The sequence below is a fragment of the Anoplopoma fimbria genome, chromosome 24 (genome assembly GCF_027596085.1).
Source record: "Anoplopoma fimbria isolate UVic2021 breed Golden Eagle Sablefish chromosome 24, Afim_UVic_2022, whole genome shotgun sequence".
In the NCBI taxonomy this organism is placed as follows: Eukaryota; Metazoa; Chordata; class Actinopteri; order Perciformes; family Anoplopomatidae; genus Anoplopoma; species Anoplopoma fimbria.
Genome location: NC_072472.1, coordinates 13,035,719 through 13,052,920, shown reverse-complemented (window position 1 = coordinate 13,052,920; position 17,202 = coordinate 13,035,719). Strand labels below are relative to the sequence as shown.

At 41.4% G+C, this 17,202-nt stretch overlaps 2 protein-coding genes across 6 annotated transcripts; both read left to right on the top strand.

Moving 5' to 3' along the window:
• Nucleotides 1-993: 993 nt before the first annotated feature.
• scaf4a (SR-related CTD-associated factor 4a) lies at nt 994-12,662 on the top strand. Of its 5 annotated transcripts, none has more exons than XM_054626111.1 (19): nt 994-1,155; nt 2,963-3,046; nt 3,183-3,227; nt 3,322-3,483; nt 3,675-3,807; nt 4,167-4,303; nt 4,434-4,619; nt 4,814-4,893; nt 5,010-5,085; nt 5,438-5,614; nt 5,809-5,882; nt 6,043-6,233; nt 6,348-6,448; nt 6,583-6,696; nt 6,788-6,944; nt 7,151-7,278; nt 8,059-8,209; nt 8,586-8,741; nt 9,046-12,662. In XM_054626111.1, exons 1-19 carry the CDS (start codon nt 1,126-1,128, stop codon nt 10,200-10,202), a joined length of 3,339 nt encoding a protein of 1,112 aa, XP_054482086.1. In that variant the 5' UTR covers nt 994-1,125; the 3' UTR covers nt 10,203-12,662. The 5 variants fall into 5 exon arrangements, with proteins under 5 accessions (XP_054482086.1, XP_054482084.1, XP_054482085.1 ...); XM_054626109.1 differs by having other exon boundaries at nt 4,434-4,625; XM_054626110.1 differs by having other exon boundaries at nt 4,167-4,309.
• Nucleotides 12,663-13,506: 844 nt separating this feature from the next.
• sod1 (superoxide dismutase 1, soluble) lies at nt 13,507-16,785 on the top strand. Its single transcript, XM_054625539.1, has 5 exons — nt 13,507-13,661; nt 15,574-15,670; nt 15,834-15,903; nt 16,203-16,320; nt 16,414-16,785. The coding sequence occupies exons 1-5, from the start codon at nt 13,590-13,592 to the stop codon at nt 16,519-16,521; spliced, it is 465 nt and encodes a 154-aa protein (XP_054481514.1). The 5' UTR covers nt 13,507-13,589; the 3' UTR covers nt 16,522-16,785.
• The last annotated feature ends 417 nt before the right edge of the window (nt 16,786-17,202 follow it).

The following is a 17,202-nucleotide window of genomic DNA, read 5'->3' as shown; positions in this document are numbered from 1 at the left end:
CACCGGTGTTGCTGATCACAGACTCAGAGACACAGCCATCCACCCTGACGTACTGTGGCCGGCCTGTGAGGTAGTCTGTGATCCAGGAAGTGGTGTCGGGGTGCAGGTTCATCTCCAGCAGCTTCTCTCTCAGTAGGGAGGGCTGGATGGTGTTGAAAGCACTGGAGAAGTCAAAGAACATGACTCTCACAGTGCTTCCCAGCTTCTCCAGGTGAGAGAGGGCCTTGTGTGTCAGGTAGATGATGGAGTCCTCCACCCCGATGTGTGGCAGATAGGCGAACTGTAGTGGGTCCAGGAAAGCTGTAAGCTGGGTCCTCAGGTGCCGCAGAACCAGTCTCTCCAGGGTCTTCATGATGTGTGATGTCAGGGCCACAGGTCTGTAGTCATTAAGACCGCTGGGACGACTCTTCTTCGGCACCGGGACAATGCAGGACGTCTTCCAGATTGTGGGCACCTTCTTCAACCTCAGGGAGAGATTGAAGAGGTGCCTGAGAGGAGCTGCCAGCTGTCCAGCACACACTTTCAGCAACCTAGGGCTGATGTCATCAGGTCCACTGGCTTTGCTTATCTGAATCCTGGAGAGCTGATGCTGTACCTGGATGGTGGTGAAGGTGGGGCTGGGTGGTGAGGGGGTTTGAAGGGAGCTGTGAGCTCCTGGCCGTGGGTGAACAGTTGTGGGGAGGGGATGGGGGGAGTGATGGGCTGTCCTGGTCCACATCTGTGGAGATGTGCTGTCTTGTCTGTCGAAGCACTTTGTAAACTTTGTTTTTAAAAGGTGCTATATAAATAAAGTTATTATTATTATTATAATGAGCACCTGAAAACCATGTGTGTCGCCAACATTACACAGTGTCTGGTGGTTATGATGGGCTCAAAAGGAGACTCTGTGGACAACAACATGTGTTCAATCTTTACAGCACTGCGCCACCACGTGGTCAGAACCTCGCACTACACAATTGAGTCCCATCATGCTTTGCCGTGCCCGCCGACCCAAGTGCTACCGATGCTAGGCTAGCTGTCGTTAGCTACCGGGAGCGGACATGTTGTACGGACCCTTCCCTGAATAAACATCGCTATTAGCCGGGAATCGGGAGTTTAGGGGGAGACTCTGAGCGGTGGGCAAACATGGATGCCGTCAACGCCTTTAACCACGAGGTAAGCTGCACGCAGGGCTCTCTGGGACCCCGAAGACACCGAGTCCTGTCTGCCCTGGTCATAGTGTTGTGCTGCTGTGGAGCTAGCTAAGCCGGACTGACCAGTGGGCCTGCTCGGGGAGCTAGCTGGACTTGTCCTTCCTACCTGGTTTAATGCTAGCTGGAGTTAGCGTGTGCACTGTGGATGCACCTGCAGCGCAAGCAATGCTGGCGCTGAAATACATTATAGGAAGGTATGCTAACTAGCAAGCTAACGCAGCGAGAGTTAGTCCACTACGTTAAAGCTTGCGCAAAGTTCGTGAGAGCAAGGTTTACGTTAGCTTGTGAGAGAGCATGGTTACTGACGTTTGTCTGGGAAACAGTGCTGTTTGCAGACACGCTGTGCTATTGTTGTTGTCACAGACTGAATGCTGCAGGGATATGCACAGCCTGGGTCTGTTTGAGAAGATGCCAGGCCAGGTTGTTGTTAGGCCTGAGGACTGAAGACAGGTCAACTCATCCATTGGTGCTTTTGGCTCCTTTTAGTTTATGCTGGTGGTATTTTGAATTATTGAATGAAACAGTTGCTTTGGCTGGTAAACACAAACAAATCTTGATTTTTTTTTTTTTTTGCACTTTCAATAGCATGTTCTGTCTGGCACAAACAGAGAGAGCAGTGGTTGTTTATGGATGTCCATGATGTAAAGTAAATATGACAAATATACAGTACCAGTCAAAAGTGCGGACACACCTTCTCATTCAACTACTTTGAAGAATCTAAAATATAAAACATATTCTGGTTTGTTGAGCATTTGTTTGTTTACCACATAATTCCATATGTGTTCCTTCATAGTTTGGATGTCTTCAATATTAATCTACAATGTAGAAAAATAAATAAATAAAGAAAAAACATTGAATGACAAGGTGTGTCCAAACTTTTGACTGGTACTGTATGAGTGTATACTTCGAACACATATGAAAAGAGTGTTGTATAAATGAGTTTCTCTCAATTACTTGACCTTGTAGGTTTGTTCAAATGATTAGCCTATTGCACCACAAAGCCATGAAGATGCTTAAATGTCCTCAAATCAGACCCCCGTCAACTGTGTGTAGTTTATTTTAGATTTCTTTGCACCGTACTGTAACACAGGTGTATCTTATCTTATCATTCTCTTTACTGTGAGTTATGCGGCTGTGTGATGACTTCCTGGATCCTCACATTAAAAGGAACTGTGAAATTATGTTTTATAAAAAAACATTTGACAGAGTTTGTACTGTCGGCATGCGTCAAGACTTTGTAGCAGATGAAAAATGAAAGTGGTTAACAGGGAGGTAGAAAGATTTCATGCATCTGCTGTCTTTTGAAAAACAATGCACTGTAACACCAAAGCTTTCATCCCCACGCCTCCACCAGAGAATAGTCCACAATACAAAGATTACACAGGATACAGAGAAAAAGTCCACTTAACCAATCACCAACCTTCAGATCAGCAACAGTGGCAGCAAATTAAAGCTCACTGGTCTAATTAACAAATCACGTTATCATCTTTACATATATATTAAATTGTGATAAACCTGTTAAGATCGGGATACATTGAAGCTTATAATATCAGGTTTAATTCTGCAACTTGTTTTCCACTAAACATTCAGTTGTCCTGGAAATGCGTGTCTTTTGTGTGGGAAGACGAAGGTTTGGAAATCAAAAGCAATGGAGTAGAAATGATTGGCATCAATTCTGAAACTCCTTGCGCTGTCCTCTCTGTGTTGCTGTTTGTTTCTTTCCTCACCCCTTTCCCATCTCACTCATCTGTCATCTGTTCTGTCTGTAGTTATTCTCATTGATGGACTCCAAGCCCCCAATCTCTCGGGCAAAGATGATCTCAATCACCAAATCGGCCATCAAAGCTATGAAAGTAAGAAAGAGTTTGGCATTCCTTCGTTCTGAGAGTTACTTCAATATTTATTTGAACAATATTCTCTGTATTATATCCTTTATTTTCAAGTCTTTATCTCGATGATAACATGCTCACTTGCTTCTCTCTTTCTCAGCTCTACAAACATGTGGTCCAGATTGTGGAAAAGTTTATCAAAAAGGTGAGACAAGCCTGTCTAAATTCAATTTTCACCCAGTTTCATCTCACCAAACATGAAGTAACCCAATATCTGTTTTTCCCTCTGCTCTTTCTAGTGTAAGCCTGAGTACAAGATAGCGGGCCTCTACGTGGTGGATTCCATTGTTCGGCAGTCCAGACACCAGTTTGGATCAGACAAGGACGTGTTTGGCCCAAGGTTCACCAAAAACATTACAGGAACCTTTGAGAACCTCTGCCTTTGCCCAGTAGAGGACAGGGTAAGAACATAAAGAGGTGGTGAAAGATTCACTGTGAAGAATGTTGTGGACTGTAGTGTTGTAGTCACAAATAGTACCAAATTGGAATTGAAGGATTTTGCCCCCTCAAATGTCAAATCTTGACCTAATTCAGCTTCCTGTTATTCCTTGTCCTTCACATGTTTTTCTTGCTTTCTTGTTTTCCTTTGTAGAGTAAGATCGTGCGGGTGTTGAACCTGTGGCAGAAGAATGGGGTTTTCAAGATTGAGGTTATTCAGCCCCTCCTGGACATGGCAGCTGGCTCTACCAGTGCTGCTGCACCTTACACAGGCTCAGATGATCCAGGTAATTTGTGTGTTTGTTAGTTTTGTTCAATTTTTTTTGGTATCAACTTCATCAGTGCAAGTTCCCAACGGCTGAGTTGTTGCGTTCACTAGTAAAACTTATCTCTGCTTGTGTCATGGAGGAATTTGTAAATGTCCTTTTTAAAGGGGATATTGCATAATATATTTATATTGCATACATTTTTGGGGGTGTTTTTTCTTGTGTGGGACCACAACTCTCATTTTGCCGTGCAACCCTGTGTCGCAGAATGACAATAGCAAGTAACTTGTAATAATTTAATGCTGATCTGCTTTAGTTTCCGTATGGTACCATTTGTGTGCCCCCGTACACACATGTTCATACTTTGTCTCTCCCATCAGGTTCTTCCCCACCTCCAGCCAAAGAGCCAGTTACTGCGATAACGGCAAATTCCACCATGACATCCACTGCCCAGCTGCAAAACACTGATGCCTTTGCTGCTGTGGCACAGCTCTTCCAGTCCACGCAGGGTCAGCAGGTGTGTGTGCGTACAAGAGCAGACTGGTTTTTGCTTTGACCACAGTCCTTTTTGCTTTATTTATCATTGCTTGCATTTCTCTTAGACCCTCACTAATGCCTCTACTTTCCCTCTTTCACTGGCATTTTAGCTTCAACAGATGCTCCAGAACTTCCAGCAGCAGCCAGTGAAGCTTGACACCAACACTCAGCCTTCTGTCCATACCAGTCAATCACAGCCCCAAAACGTTTCCACTGGCCTGGCCATGGTCGCCCCGCAACTGCCTCTGCTCTCCCAAGCCAACCAAGCCTCCCAGCAAAAGACAGCCTTTGACAAGGTGGAAGTGCGTTTTTGTATTTTCATATGCCATCAACAGATAAATATACACTGAACAACATTTCTGAGGGCAGGCACTGTTTAGACTTTTTGTAGGACAGTGCTTGGAGTATAAGAAATGTAAGGCTGTACAAGCTCTTCCATGTTAAAATATCAACATTTGTACACTTTATACATTCTTTACCTCTCCCTTAGAAATTGCTGGACCGTTTTGACTATGATGATGAACCAGAAGTTGGAGAGGAATCAAAGAAGGATGAATCCCATGCCTCCTTGTAAGCCTTTGATTTATTGTGCATAATACAGCAGTGCCAAGAAAATGGAGGCTCTTATTGATTTTAAGAAATGAACTTAGAGCTGTGAAGCTAATGGTGTATTTCTATCATCACAGTATGCAGCAGCCTCCAGCCTTCCAACAGCACTTTAAACCTCCAATGATTAACATGTTGCAAGACCTTTCACAACAGGTAATAAGTACAAACATTTCTAATTGTAAAATAACTCATATATCCAGCCATCTAATTTTTTTGTTTTCTTTTTGTCAGTTTACATTAAACCTTTAAATGCTATCAAATTTAGGTTTCCTATCACTATTAACTATTTTAGCTAGTGTTACAATAATAGGGTTACATAATACATTTACAATGGAAAGTGTGCTCTTAATTTATGGAAAACAACATTTTTATAAAAATAAGTAATACATATTAAGATATGTAACTAAAAACGTGGGAAGGTACAAATGGTTTTCTTTCAAATTAATTTAAGGTTTGGAAGACCTTGTTGTACGCGCACACTATTTATTCCAGTTGTCTTTCTTAGGTCCCTCTGCCTCCTAATGGCCAGCTCCAGGCCTATGGTTTACCGCCAGTACAAAACTTCCCAGTTATGATGCCTCCTTTGGGGCATGCTTTGCCAGGGCAGCCCCTCCCTGGTTCTATTGGGCCTCCAGGCTTCCCAGGGCTATACCCTCCCCAGAATATTGCCCAGCAACAACAGGTAGATTTAAAAATAGTACAAAGGGTATGTAACATCTAACAAGCCATTTTAAGGTTAAATTCAGTAGGTAAAGTGAACTTCCAGTATTTCTTTTTACATATACATTAACATTTACATCTTATCCGAAACGGCAATATATGAATATGTATACGTTTGCATCAAATCATAATCATGCATTTTCCATACCATATCAGGATTTGTCAATTGATATGGACCACTCATCTACGAGGGATGGCAGACACGGTCGACGATCACACTCAGGCTCCAGGTAAGCTTCAGAAAATGGGGTCTGATATGTCTTAAAGAGTTTTCTGTTTTCACCGTTTATTTTGTTTCATGCGGATACGCTTGTTATCGTTGCTTATTCATTGTGAACATATCATGAATTGCAATGTCTTGTTTTTTTGTTTTTTTTTCCTTTTCTGCAGGTCTCCAAAGCGGAGGAGGTCACGGTCTAATTCCAGAACACGACGATCCAGACACAGGCGATCACGCTCACGCTCCAGAGACCGGCGTCACCATTCCCCGCGCTCTCGCTCACTGGAGCGCAGGGAGAGAGAGAAGGAGAGAGAGCGGCGGCAGAAAGGCCTTCCAATACCCAAGAGCGAGACACTAAGCAGTGAGTCATACCACATTTATGGCCATGTTTATTCAAGTAAACGGAAATTGACCTGAAATTACCTGTTATATGTATGCAGTGTTGTTCAGTTGACATTTTCGGTCTCCTTGACAGTATGCAGTACAACTCTCTGGGTGGGCCAGTTGGACAAGAGAACGCAACAGCAAGATGTTGCCTGTTTACTGGAAGAGTTTGGGCCGATAGAGTCCATCAATGTAAGTTTGGACTTGTATAGATCAGTTACAGTGATCCCACTGTGTGCACGTTTTTGTCTTTGTAACAATGACATTTGTAAATGATAAAACAATGCAATTTTCTTCCCCCTGACCTGTCCTCCTCCCTTGTTTAGATGATCCCTCCACGTGGCTGTGCCTACATTGTCATGATACATAGGCAGGATGCCTTCAAGGCTCTGCAGAAGCTGAGTAGGGGGTCTCACAAAGTGAACCAGAAATCCATCAAGGTGAGTGACTAACGCAGGCGGCTGCAAATTAAAGAGAAAACTGAGAAATGTCTCATTGAGTCAAGAGTTGTTCTTGTTTATTTCTTGCCAGATTGCTTGGGCTTTGAACAAGGGCATAAAGGCGGAGTTTAAACAGTTCTGGGACGTGGAGCTGGGTGTCACTTACATACCATGGTCTAAAATCAGAGAGGCTCAGGTGGAGGAGCTCAAAGAAGGAGGCATTCTGGATGTAGAAACCGTATCACCAGGTAAAAACTGAGGAAATCATACAAATAAGACATAACAGATATGAGAAGTCCATTTATTCATTCAGTTCACTGAGTAAGGAATTGCAAGGAATGCTATGATTTTAAATATGTGTGCAAAACAAGTTGTGTTATCGATTTTAATTGTGCATCAAAGTGTTTATACTAGTCTGCTTTTAAAGTGTCTGAGTCGTGTCTGTCTTTTCCAGAGTGGAGTGGAGTGAGGAAGACTCTTGGCCTCCAGGAGGAACTCACCCACAACGGTCGTTCAGAGCTACAGCAGCCTGAGGAAACACAAGTGTTACCTCTGGCTGCCGCAGCTGGTCCTCCTGCACAGGTAAACAACAACTGCAAGATGTTACCAGTATAAACATCTGGGATTAGATATATGAAGATTTATCACAGTTATAGAATAATATAATAGTAAGATATCATTGTAAAACGTGACATGCTTTGATTAGGAGTATGTGCCTGCTTCTTTTAGGCATCTACGCAAATGTGTTTATGGTACGGCTGTGTATTGGCAAGAATCTGGCGATACGATACGGCTCGTGTTACAGGTGTTAAAAATCAATATATTGCTATTCAGTAAGCAAGGCGATATACTGTGATTATTTAAAAAAAAAAAGTTAATTTAGGAAAACTTTCGTAGTACAAAGAACACACTGCCGTTTACATAAAGCCATAGTAAACATTTTTTTCCTGCAATCAGAATTGGTACATTCCCTGTAACATCCAACATTATGGCACTAACTTTGGTGCCGTATGAGCCACTGTTTGCTGCGTATCTTTACATGTAAATATTTATTAAAAATTGATCTCTTTTTTTAGAATTGATACAGTATCACAAAACATAATATCGAGATATTAAAGTGCATCAATATTTTCTTACACACCTATGGAACTCAAATCCAAGTATAAGTATTGAGGCAACATATTAATTAGTATGATAAGCTGGTGTGACCTGATCCATACCTACATTGAAAATGGACATGGTAGCATAGAAGAGATTGCTTTTATTGTTGTTGTGTGAAGTTCCTTCACTCGCTGTGTTTCTTCAGAGTGTAACATACTAACTCTTTTGACATCTTCAGTAAATCCCTGTAAATGTTCTCAGGTTCCTCCAATGCAGCAGCCAATGGTTGGTGTTGGTCCTCTCCAGCCTCCTGTTTTTCCTGGTCCCATAGGCATGCCTCCGCCTTCCTTCCCCCCAGGCCCCCCTCCTCCTTTCATCAGACCTGGCTTCAACCCCATGCAGATGCCTCCAGGTAGCACATCCTTCAGCTGCCATCAAAGCATTTTCTCACTGGCTTTCTTTCAGTGTCTCTCTTACTCAAACAGTGCTATTCTCAAATGATGTTTATCAGTACTGAAAGAAAGACATTCTTATGTGTTTGTTTATGTACTCTGGGGTCAAAAGGAGCTTATGGTGAAATAATTGCAAAAGCAATTACGAAAAGGTTGAAACAGGAAGCCACAAGTTTTCTTGTACTATGTCATAGAGAGCAGATATTTAATTTGTGGTCAATATGTTTCGCTTACATTTTAATAAGTAAATGCAAAAACACATTGTTTAGTACACACCTATTTCCACACCAGCCCAAACAAACTGAACCCTAACTCCTTTCATCCTTCTTCTCCCAGGTTTCCCTCCGCCAGGTGCCATGCCTCTTGGTCCCCCACCTTCCTCCAAAGGTGGAGTTGAAGACCAGCAACTGGACTCGATCGGTCTGGGCAACAGGAAAAATGACGAGGTCCAAGACGGTCACAACATCTTCAACAACCAGATGGGACCTATGGGTCAGTCTGTCTTTCTCTCTGCCCTTTTTAAAATGAGTGTTACTTTAGTTTGGCCATTAAAACTGGGTAAATATCTTCTATTAAAAAAAATAAGGGCATTCAATCAACAGTATAGTTCTTAATCACTCCATTTAATGATTGACAAACATTTTAATGATGATTAGTTGAATAGATAATTTAAACATTATATAGTATACATACACCAGGCATTTGTTAGTTTATTTTTCTAAAATGGTACGATTTTGAACAGTAATGAAAGTAGGGTTAACATTAAAGCTGTATTTTGTATTTGTTGCCCCACCAGGTAACCAGTTAGGTGGACCTCCAGGTTCCCTCCCCGGTGCTCCTCCTGGAAACATCCAACCCCCTCCTGGTGGTCTGCTTGGAGCACGGCCCGGTATAATCCCACTCCAGCGTCCTCCGGTTCCCCCACCACCACACATGCAGCGTTTCCCTCCACCCCACGGGCCACGACCCCCTCACCCCAACATGCCACCTATGCCCCCACAGATGATTGCCAGAGGGCCACACCCTCAGATGATGCACCACGACCCCTCTCCACTTAAAGGAGGCTTCGGAATGATGTCTCCCCACAATATGAGGCCTCCTTTCCCTCCACATGGGCAGGGTCCTCCTCCTCAAGGTCCTCCTCCTTTTATCAGACCAGGGGGACCTCGTGGACCAGAAGGGCCAGAAGAAATGGACGTCAGACCATTTAGGGGAGACAGGCCTGGATTCAGGGAAAGAGAGCCAGAGAGGGACAGGGAGTGGGATCGAGACAGGGATAGAGAGAGGGACCGAGGTTTTGGAGGAGGAAGGCGTCCATTTGGTGATGGCGGGAGGGGAGGAGGTGGTGATAGAATGGATGGAAGGGACCGACTCGGGGGCTGGCAAGAAGATGGAGGAGGTCAGCGTGGAGGAGGATGGGAGAGAGACAAAGACCGGGACAGAGACAAAGACCGGGAGAGAGACCGCGATCGAGACAGAGACAGACGGGACTGGAAGGAGAGGCGCAACAGCCTTGATGGCGACAAGGAGCGAGGGAGGAGTGATGATGGGGAAAGGGATCGAGGGAGGGGAGAGGGAGGAGAAAGGGGAAAGGTAGAAGGAGGGACTCGAGAAAGAGGGAGAGGAGCTGAAGGAAAGGAAGGGGACAGGCCGAGGCGGTCAGAGAGGCGAGAGAGGGCCACACGATGGGACAGGGATGATCGATTGGCTGAACTGGAAAACGTGGAAAGATTTCAGACCCCTGATGCAACAGAGCAAACTCCTGTGACTCCTGTGGTAACTATGGAAACCACTAAAGAACCAAGCGTGGAAGCTTCTGAAAAGAAGGCAGATTCTGAACTTCTAGCTCCGTCTCCAGAGGTAACACCCGCTGCAGGAGAGCGGATGCCCTCTGTGCCCTCACCCTCGGCTCAAAGTGAGCCCACAGAAACAAAACAGGAAGCAGCGTCATAGACTGGTTCACTGCTCCTTCAGCCTGAGACTGCTGTAAACCACTGAATGATTTGAAATTGTGTTTTTCACAATGAAAAGCAGCCTCAACCCCTGGCATAGGAATTCGGCACGTCACAGTTTGTCAGTTGGTAATTGACAGTTGGGCAGTAACACGTCTTGAAAACAAACATCCTCCACACATGTTGTCAAACACGTGTTAAAATGGTTGTTTTCAGACTGACTGGCTTATGGTCAAATTTGGCTTTGCGTCTTCTTCTGGAACCATGTGACCAAATGAAAATCTGTTTGGTAAAATTGCTGAGGTTAAATATGGGCTGTCAACTGTTTTTTCCTGTAAGTTGTAAGAATGAACGGAGTGCTTGCATGTTATCATGGCTCTGTCCATTTTAGGATAATTTGAGCTCAGCTTTTATGTTTTTACTCAAGTTGGTTTGCAGAGGGAGGAAACAAATTACTTCTATGACACAAATTAATTTTTTACTTCATTGCCTTATCTGTGTGATAGCAGGCACTCCTCAACAAGGTGAATATTTTTATTTTAATACCTTTTTTTTTTATCTGCCAAAATGTCATGTCAAACACTGAATATCTTCTTCTCAAACAACTGTTATGATAATACAGGCACCATTTCCTTTCCTTTGTTGTTTTCATCTCCTCTTGTGTTTCATGTCTGCTCTTCATTGCATGATTACAACCAGTAATGCACAGCATTGAAAGGACTATCGTGGCCTTAAAATCCAATCAAGTAAGTTGTAGGTGTTTGAGTGGAGAAGGAAAACTACATATTGGGGAAGACTTGTAGAGGTTAATAGCACTGAGAATTAGGCTTGCTACTTTGCTCACACAAATTGTTTAGCTCTCCTTTTGATCATGTCCCCACTTTTCATCCTTTGATACACTTTATTTCAGTCAGAATAAAGTATTGACTTCATTCTACCAGCCACTCGGTGCATATTTACTGGCAAATACTCCCCCAAAAACCACTCTCAATACATGGTTTTATTTAAGTTTTTATGTATACCACTAGTATTGGGACTCTTGAATCAAACTTGGAAGTAATTTCCCCCAAACACTCATCATTTTAAGATTTAAAATATCAAGAATGCTTCCCATTCTTTGATCATACTGTACTTACCCAGATGTCACTTTCGGTCATTTAATTCTTTATGTGTGTGTGTGTATATATCATTTTTTTGGCAAACATTAAACGTTGTGGGGGCTCAGAACCTAGGACTTTACAGTGGCATAATGTAATTTATTTTGCTTGACGGACATTATGACTGATTTCAGATAAAACATTTCGACATAACATGCAAAATTGACACATTTGGGTCCGTGTGATATATCTTCCCTGGAATATTAATGATCTTAAGAAATTTGATGTTATACAAGTGGGCTTTGTTTCAGAAGTTTGAATGATCTAGACATATGGATATTAGTACTCAAAAATAAGGATGAGTACTTCCATTTACAAAGAAATTGCACCCAAAACAACTGTTCAAAACTCATGAAAACAAACTTTAAAAAAAAGAAACTGATATAGTGAATTACTTATTCTGATTTCTGTTTAAAGTTTGAACAGGCAATTTTTCAAAAAAATCCCCAAATTGAATTGGAAATTCTTGGATATATGTATTCAGTATTTTGTTTCTGCTGTCTAAATTTCACACTGTGTATATATCATTGTTTTACAGTTAAAGAATAAATTAGAACATTTTTGTAGATCCAACTCAGATTTATTTAAAAGTATTGCACTTGTGCAAGAATTCAGGGGCAGCTGGGTGAGCAGTGTGTTTACACAAGTTAACAGACTCGATGAGTTTTATGTTTATGGTGTTCTTTTGTTTTTTCCCATGTGTATGGGGGGAAAAAAGTGGGGCATTCATTTGGATCAGACAAAAGAGCCTTCCAATTTATCGCATGTGCCCCAGTCAAACTCTGATGTCAATTAGTTTTGGCCACAAGGAGATACAAAATCTAGCCCTGTAGCTGAGTTCTATTTTGTTTTTGATGACCACAGCTTTTAAACTTGGTGTCTGTTTCACTGCAGACATGCTTTACCTGAAGTTGTTAACATTTGAAGCCCAGATTCCTCAAAGCCCAACTCTTGTTCTTGAATTTTTTTTTAACACAAAGGCACAGAGTGCAAAATTAAGGCGATGAAATGAAGACGGTTGCTTGGGACACACTGCTGTAAATATGCTTGTTTCACTGACGATTCAAAGGTGTAATGGTATTTCTTGTTTATGATCCGTGATTCGTTTATCGTAGAGAAGGAAATTGACTTTGAAGGAACAACAGAGGCCTCTTGCTTTAACCTTTTTTTTTTTTTTTTTTTTTTTTTTAACTGCTAATGGTTTGAAAGTTGACAAATGTTTCTATGATTTCTTAATAACACAAAATACATGGACATAAATTCTCCAATATTTCAGCCAGAGGAAATTGTTTTTAATAAACTATTTTTGTACCAAATAATTTTGTTTGTTCAAATTATATTACGTGCTTCACTGTTGGTACACATAATGGTCTCTTTTAAATGCAAAAAGCCTGATATTTACTGTGAGTTTGGAGGAATTCAACTAATACTTACAGGTTGCCCTTTAATTTGCATGATGAGGAAGTCAAACAGGTAGGATTTATCATTATTTAAGTCCAGGTCTCAATAACAAAATGCCTGTGTGACAGCTGACTGTGCAGTTCACACAATCCTTTCTTGCAAATGTCCATCTTCATATGTAAGACCAGCCATTAAGGCATTAAATTAGCCTTGAACTAGTGTTGTATTGACAAGCATATAATATTCAGTCATGGTCTTTGTGACTGTTGCTGTGACTTTACATCTCACTTGAATAGGCCTAAGAACAGCCCTGCCCTGCATCTTACTTACTGTATATAACAATGATAACAACTGGATAAATCGTGGGTTGTGCAGGAACATCTAACATTATGATGAAGATTATTTTTACATTTTAGTTTTGGTCTTTATCAAGCATGTTACATAACTACACAGTGTAGCCCAACAGTATTAGGAAAGGTGATACTATTAGGCCATTTGATTTATAGTACTGATATAAATGAAGATGTCTACCATGTAATGCATTTTTACAAATTCACATTTGTAATTGCAATAATTATTCTAAAATTGCTGGATAAAAATAAGCAATGGGGCCTGGGCAAAGTTTATTATAGATTTGTTCACCTGCCTTCCAATTTGGTCACTGACCAATCAAAATGTGTCTTTTTTTGCTTTTTTACTTGACTCTGATTGGCTGTCTGTATTAAAGGCCCGCCCACCTGACTCGTACATGCGGTTGGTTGTCTCCGCGGTTGTCACTCTAGCTAGCAAGCGAGACAGAAACTTGGGCGTCCTTTGAAACTACTGCAAAGATGGTTGTGAAAGCAGTCTGCGTGCTGAAAGGAGCCGGCGAGACCAGCGGGGTGGTTCATTTCGAGCAGGAGGTAAGGCGTGCAGCCTTGTTTATCTAGATAGTCATTTTATTTAAACCACCCGGATATTTGACATGCAGCCTCCTGGGCAGCGTTAGTGCGTGAATGCTAAGCTAGCTAAAGTCTCCATTCAAAACGCCTGTTTGACTGGTTTACAGGAGGGACCCAAGCTAGCTAGCTAATGTCATTTGACCGACAAAAAGCGTCGAACTTGGTCAGATTTAGCAACCCGCCGCAGACATGGGTCAATGCAATATAACTATGCACGAGTATTCAATGCAAACTAACGTCAGCCTGCATGATGTAACGTGAAAGAAACAATTAGGGTTTAGTGCGCATGCATTAGAAGTGGCATGTTACTAAACACTGATTTTATTATTTATTTTATGCATCTTACTAGTTAATATTAGTGCCATTAAAGTGTTAACCTTTGGACATTAAAGGCCAGTCTCTTGTTAATGATTAAACCCGCGTGTGTTGCAGAAACCTGTTGCATAAGTCCAATGTATGCAGTGTGTGTGTGTGTGAGAGGTCTGAATCCCTTCAGTGTGTAGCTGTGCTGCTGAAAACCAGGTTGCAGTTAAAAGTTGCACTCATGGGTAGCTTTTAAAACCAATGCAAACGCTCGCCCACTAACGCGTATACATTTTTTTTTTGCTGAGTCACTGTTGTCACCCTTGTTCTTGTTGCCTTTTGCCTTGAGTGTGTTGGCCTTGTTGATAAGGGCAGGGCAGCACGGGGCAGGGCAGCCGTGTTTCTAACGGGGTGAGAGTTGAGTTTGACCACCCAAACACAGGTAATCGCACTCACTTATGAAGGTGCCATACCAGCCATGATTATCTGGCACCTGGGCTTAAACTTGTGAGTTTGGTTTGTTATCCTATTTTGATGAAAAAGCCTTTGCACGCAGTAATTCTAAGGGACTGCTGTTAAGGATTGTACGACACCCTGTACTGCCCCAAAACAAAGCAGACACACTGCATTATCTATCTATCTATCTATCTATCTATCTATCTATCTATCTATCTATCTATCTATCTATCTATCTATCTATCTATTTATTTATTGCAAACCTCTCAATTCAAAACCTTAGCATTTCAGAACTTAGGTCCAACTCTAATTAAACTGAATTGTTTTGTCTCTTAAAGCATAAGTGCATATCTGCTTTGAAATTCACTTATGCTTTATCTTTTGAGGAAGAAAAAAAATCAAAGTGACAAAAGAAATACTATTAAAAATTTATTTATTTTTAGTTTATGATCGCACATCCTAGTTTTGCATTAATTCAACAGAGTCTGCCTGCATAGATTGAGACCTTTATGTCATACAGCCAACAGCAGTAATGTTGGCTTACTGTCATCTGCAGAGCAGACTGTCACGCTGACAGTCACCAGACAGCAGCCTGCTACACAACAAAAGAACAATAGAATCAGAACATCAACAACAACCCACATTATATTTCCTGTCTCGTTATCTAACTTGCAATCATCATCATAACATGTTTTGTCCTGCACTTTTGATTATTGGAAGAACGTGGACAGTTAAAGCAGGGTGGATGTAGCTTTAAGCTATTTATTTAGGCTTTAAATAAGAACATTAGAAATGGAAGCCTTTTGAAGTTTTAGACTTGCTTAAGTCAATGGATATTAAGAAAAAGTATTAAGAACCAAAGATCTAATGAGTAATGTATTGGTCTTATCATAATTAAAGCATTTAATGCATTTTTCTATTATAACAGATTTCTTTTTAAATATTTTTATTTTAAGATTTGGCACTAAGAATGACTGCCTGGGGATTGCAAATGACATGGAGATAATACTTGTTGTGTGTACTTTAGCTTCAAGTCCTTCTAGCCACCTGGCTTTGACAGCTCTTTTGTGTCTTTTGTGTTCTCCTGATGAATCCTGTCCTCCTGATCGGTTAGGGTGATACAGCGGCTGTGAAGCTGACCGGTGAAATCATAGGCCTCACTCCTGGAGAGCATGGATTCCATGTCCATGCTTTTGGAGACAATACAAATGGTGAGCATCTGACAACTGTTGTGTTATTCTATCAGGTTTCTGAAAACTTGACTTGCAAATTAATTAATCCTGCTTTTTCTGGTTTAAGCTTACATTTACTGCAACTTAATCTAAGTATTTTATGATAATGGTGTTTTTTTTTTTGTGTGTTTGTTTTTCCTAGGGTGCATCAGTGCTGGCCCTCACTTCAATCCCCACAACAACACTCATGCAGGTCCTACTGATGAACAGAGGTGGGTCCAGTCTGAGGAAAGAGCAGACATTTATATACACTCTGGAGGGGGGAAAAAAAGTGTCCATATCTCTCTTTTTAATTTTAATTATTATTATTATTTTTTTGATGGCAACTATTGAGGTACAGAAAAGAATCATGGGCAGAGAGAACATATTTATGGATTGAATAGGATTATCAGGTTGTAAGGGTGATGCTGAGGTTGGTTTCTCACGGGACAACAAAAGCATTTTCCAAAAGGTTTTGCTTATGGTTTCAATGTCAGTAATATATATATATTTTTTTTTTAAATGTAAACAGGCATGTTGGAGACTTGGGGAATGTGACTGCTGGTGGAGATAATATCGCCAAAATAGACATCACAGACAAGATAATCACCCTCACTGGCCAATACTCCATCATTGGCAGAACCATGGTGGTAAGTAAAAGATCCTTATTGCAGATGGACTTGAGCATCTCTGCTATAAAGTTATTCTGAAAACCTTTAACTGTTTTTCTGTCCTATGTTTAGATCCATGAGAAGGCCGATGACCTGGGAAAAGGAGGCAATGACGAGAGTCTAAAGACAGGCAATGCTGGAGCACGTCTGGCCTGTGGTGTCATTGGCATCGCCCAGTAAACACTCCGCCAGAACACCCAGCACTGGAAAACAGCTTTCCCAACAGCACTTGATAAGACCAACATAGCTACTTAATGTGACAGTTTGTCCTTTTCAATACTCGGTGGCTTTGTGTTGACTAGTCAGGAGAGTAGAAGAGCCATGCATTACCCCGTTTGTTCCACATGACAATTGTATGTATGGGTTTATGTGTCTGCTGATTTAGTTTTGGTCCCATAGAATATGTAACGCACAAGTAATAAAAAGATCTATACAATTTACAAAGCTGTCAGTTCATCAGAATCATGTGTGGTTATTTAGCGTGCGTGCGTGTGTGGCAAACAAGGAAACAAAAGTCTTATTTGAGCTTAAAGCGGCTCTCTGTTCCCTTTGTAATAGCTCAAGTTCCGCCTGCAAACTCCTGATGCTTTTTTTTTTTTAAATTGAATGCATTTAGGTATTTTCAATTTCATAGCATAATAAATGCTTTCGAGTTTTAAAGCCTATTGTGACTTGTATAGCCATTGGGAAAGTTTTTATTTGCCGTTTGATACACAGTGGTGTAATGTTCCTTTTTTAATTATTTTTATAATGTAAATAGTTTACCACAGTTGACAGTAATAATGCTCCTTCAGTCCCCAGCAGTAGGATTGTGTCTGTCTTTGCATTGCTGGCGTATTGGTAAAGACAGTCCAGGTGCAG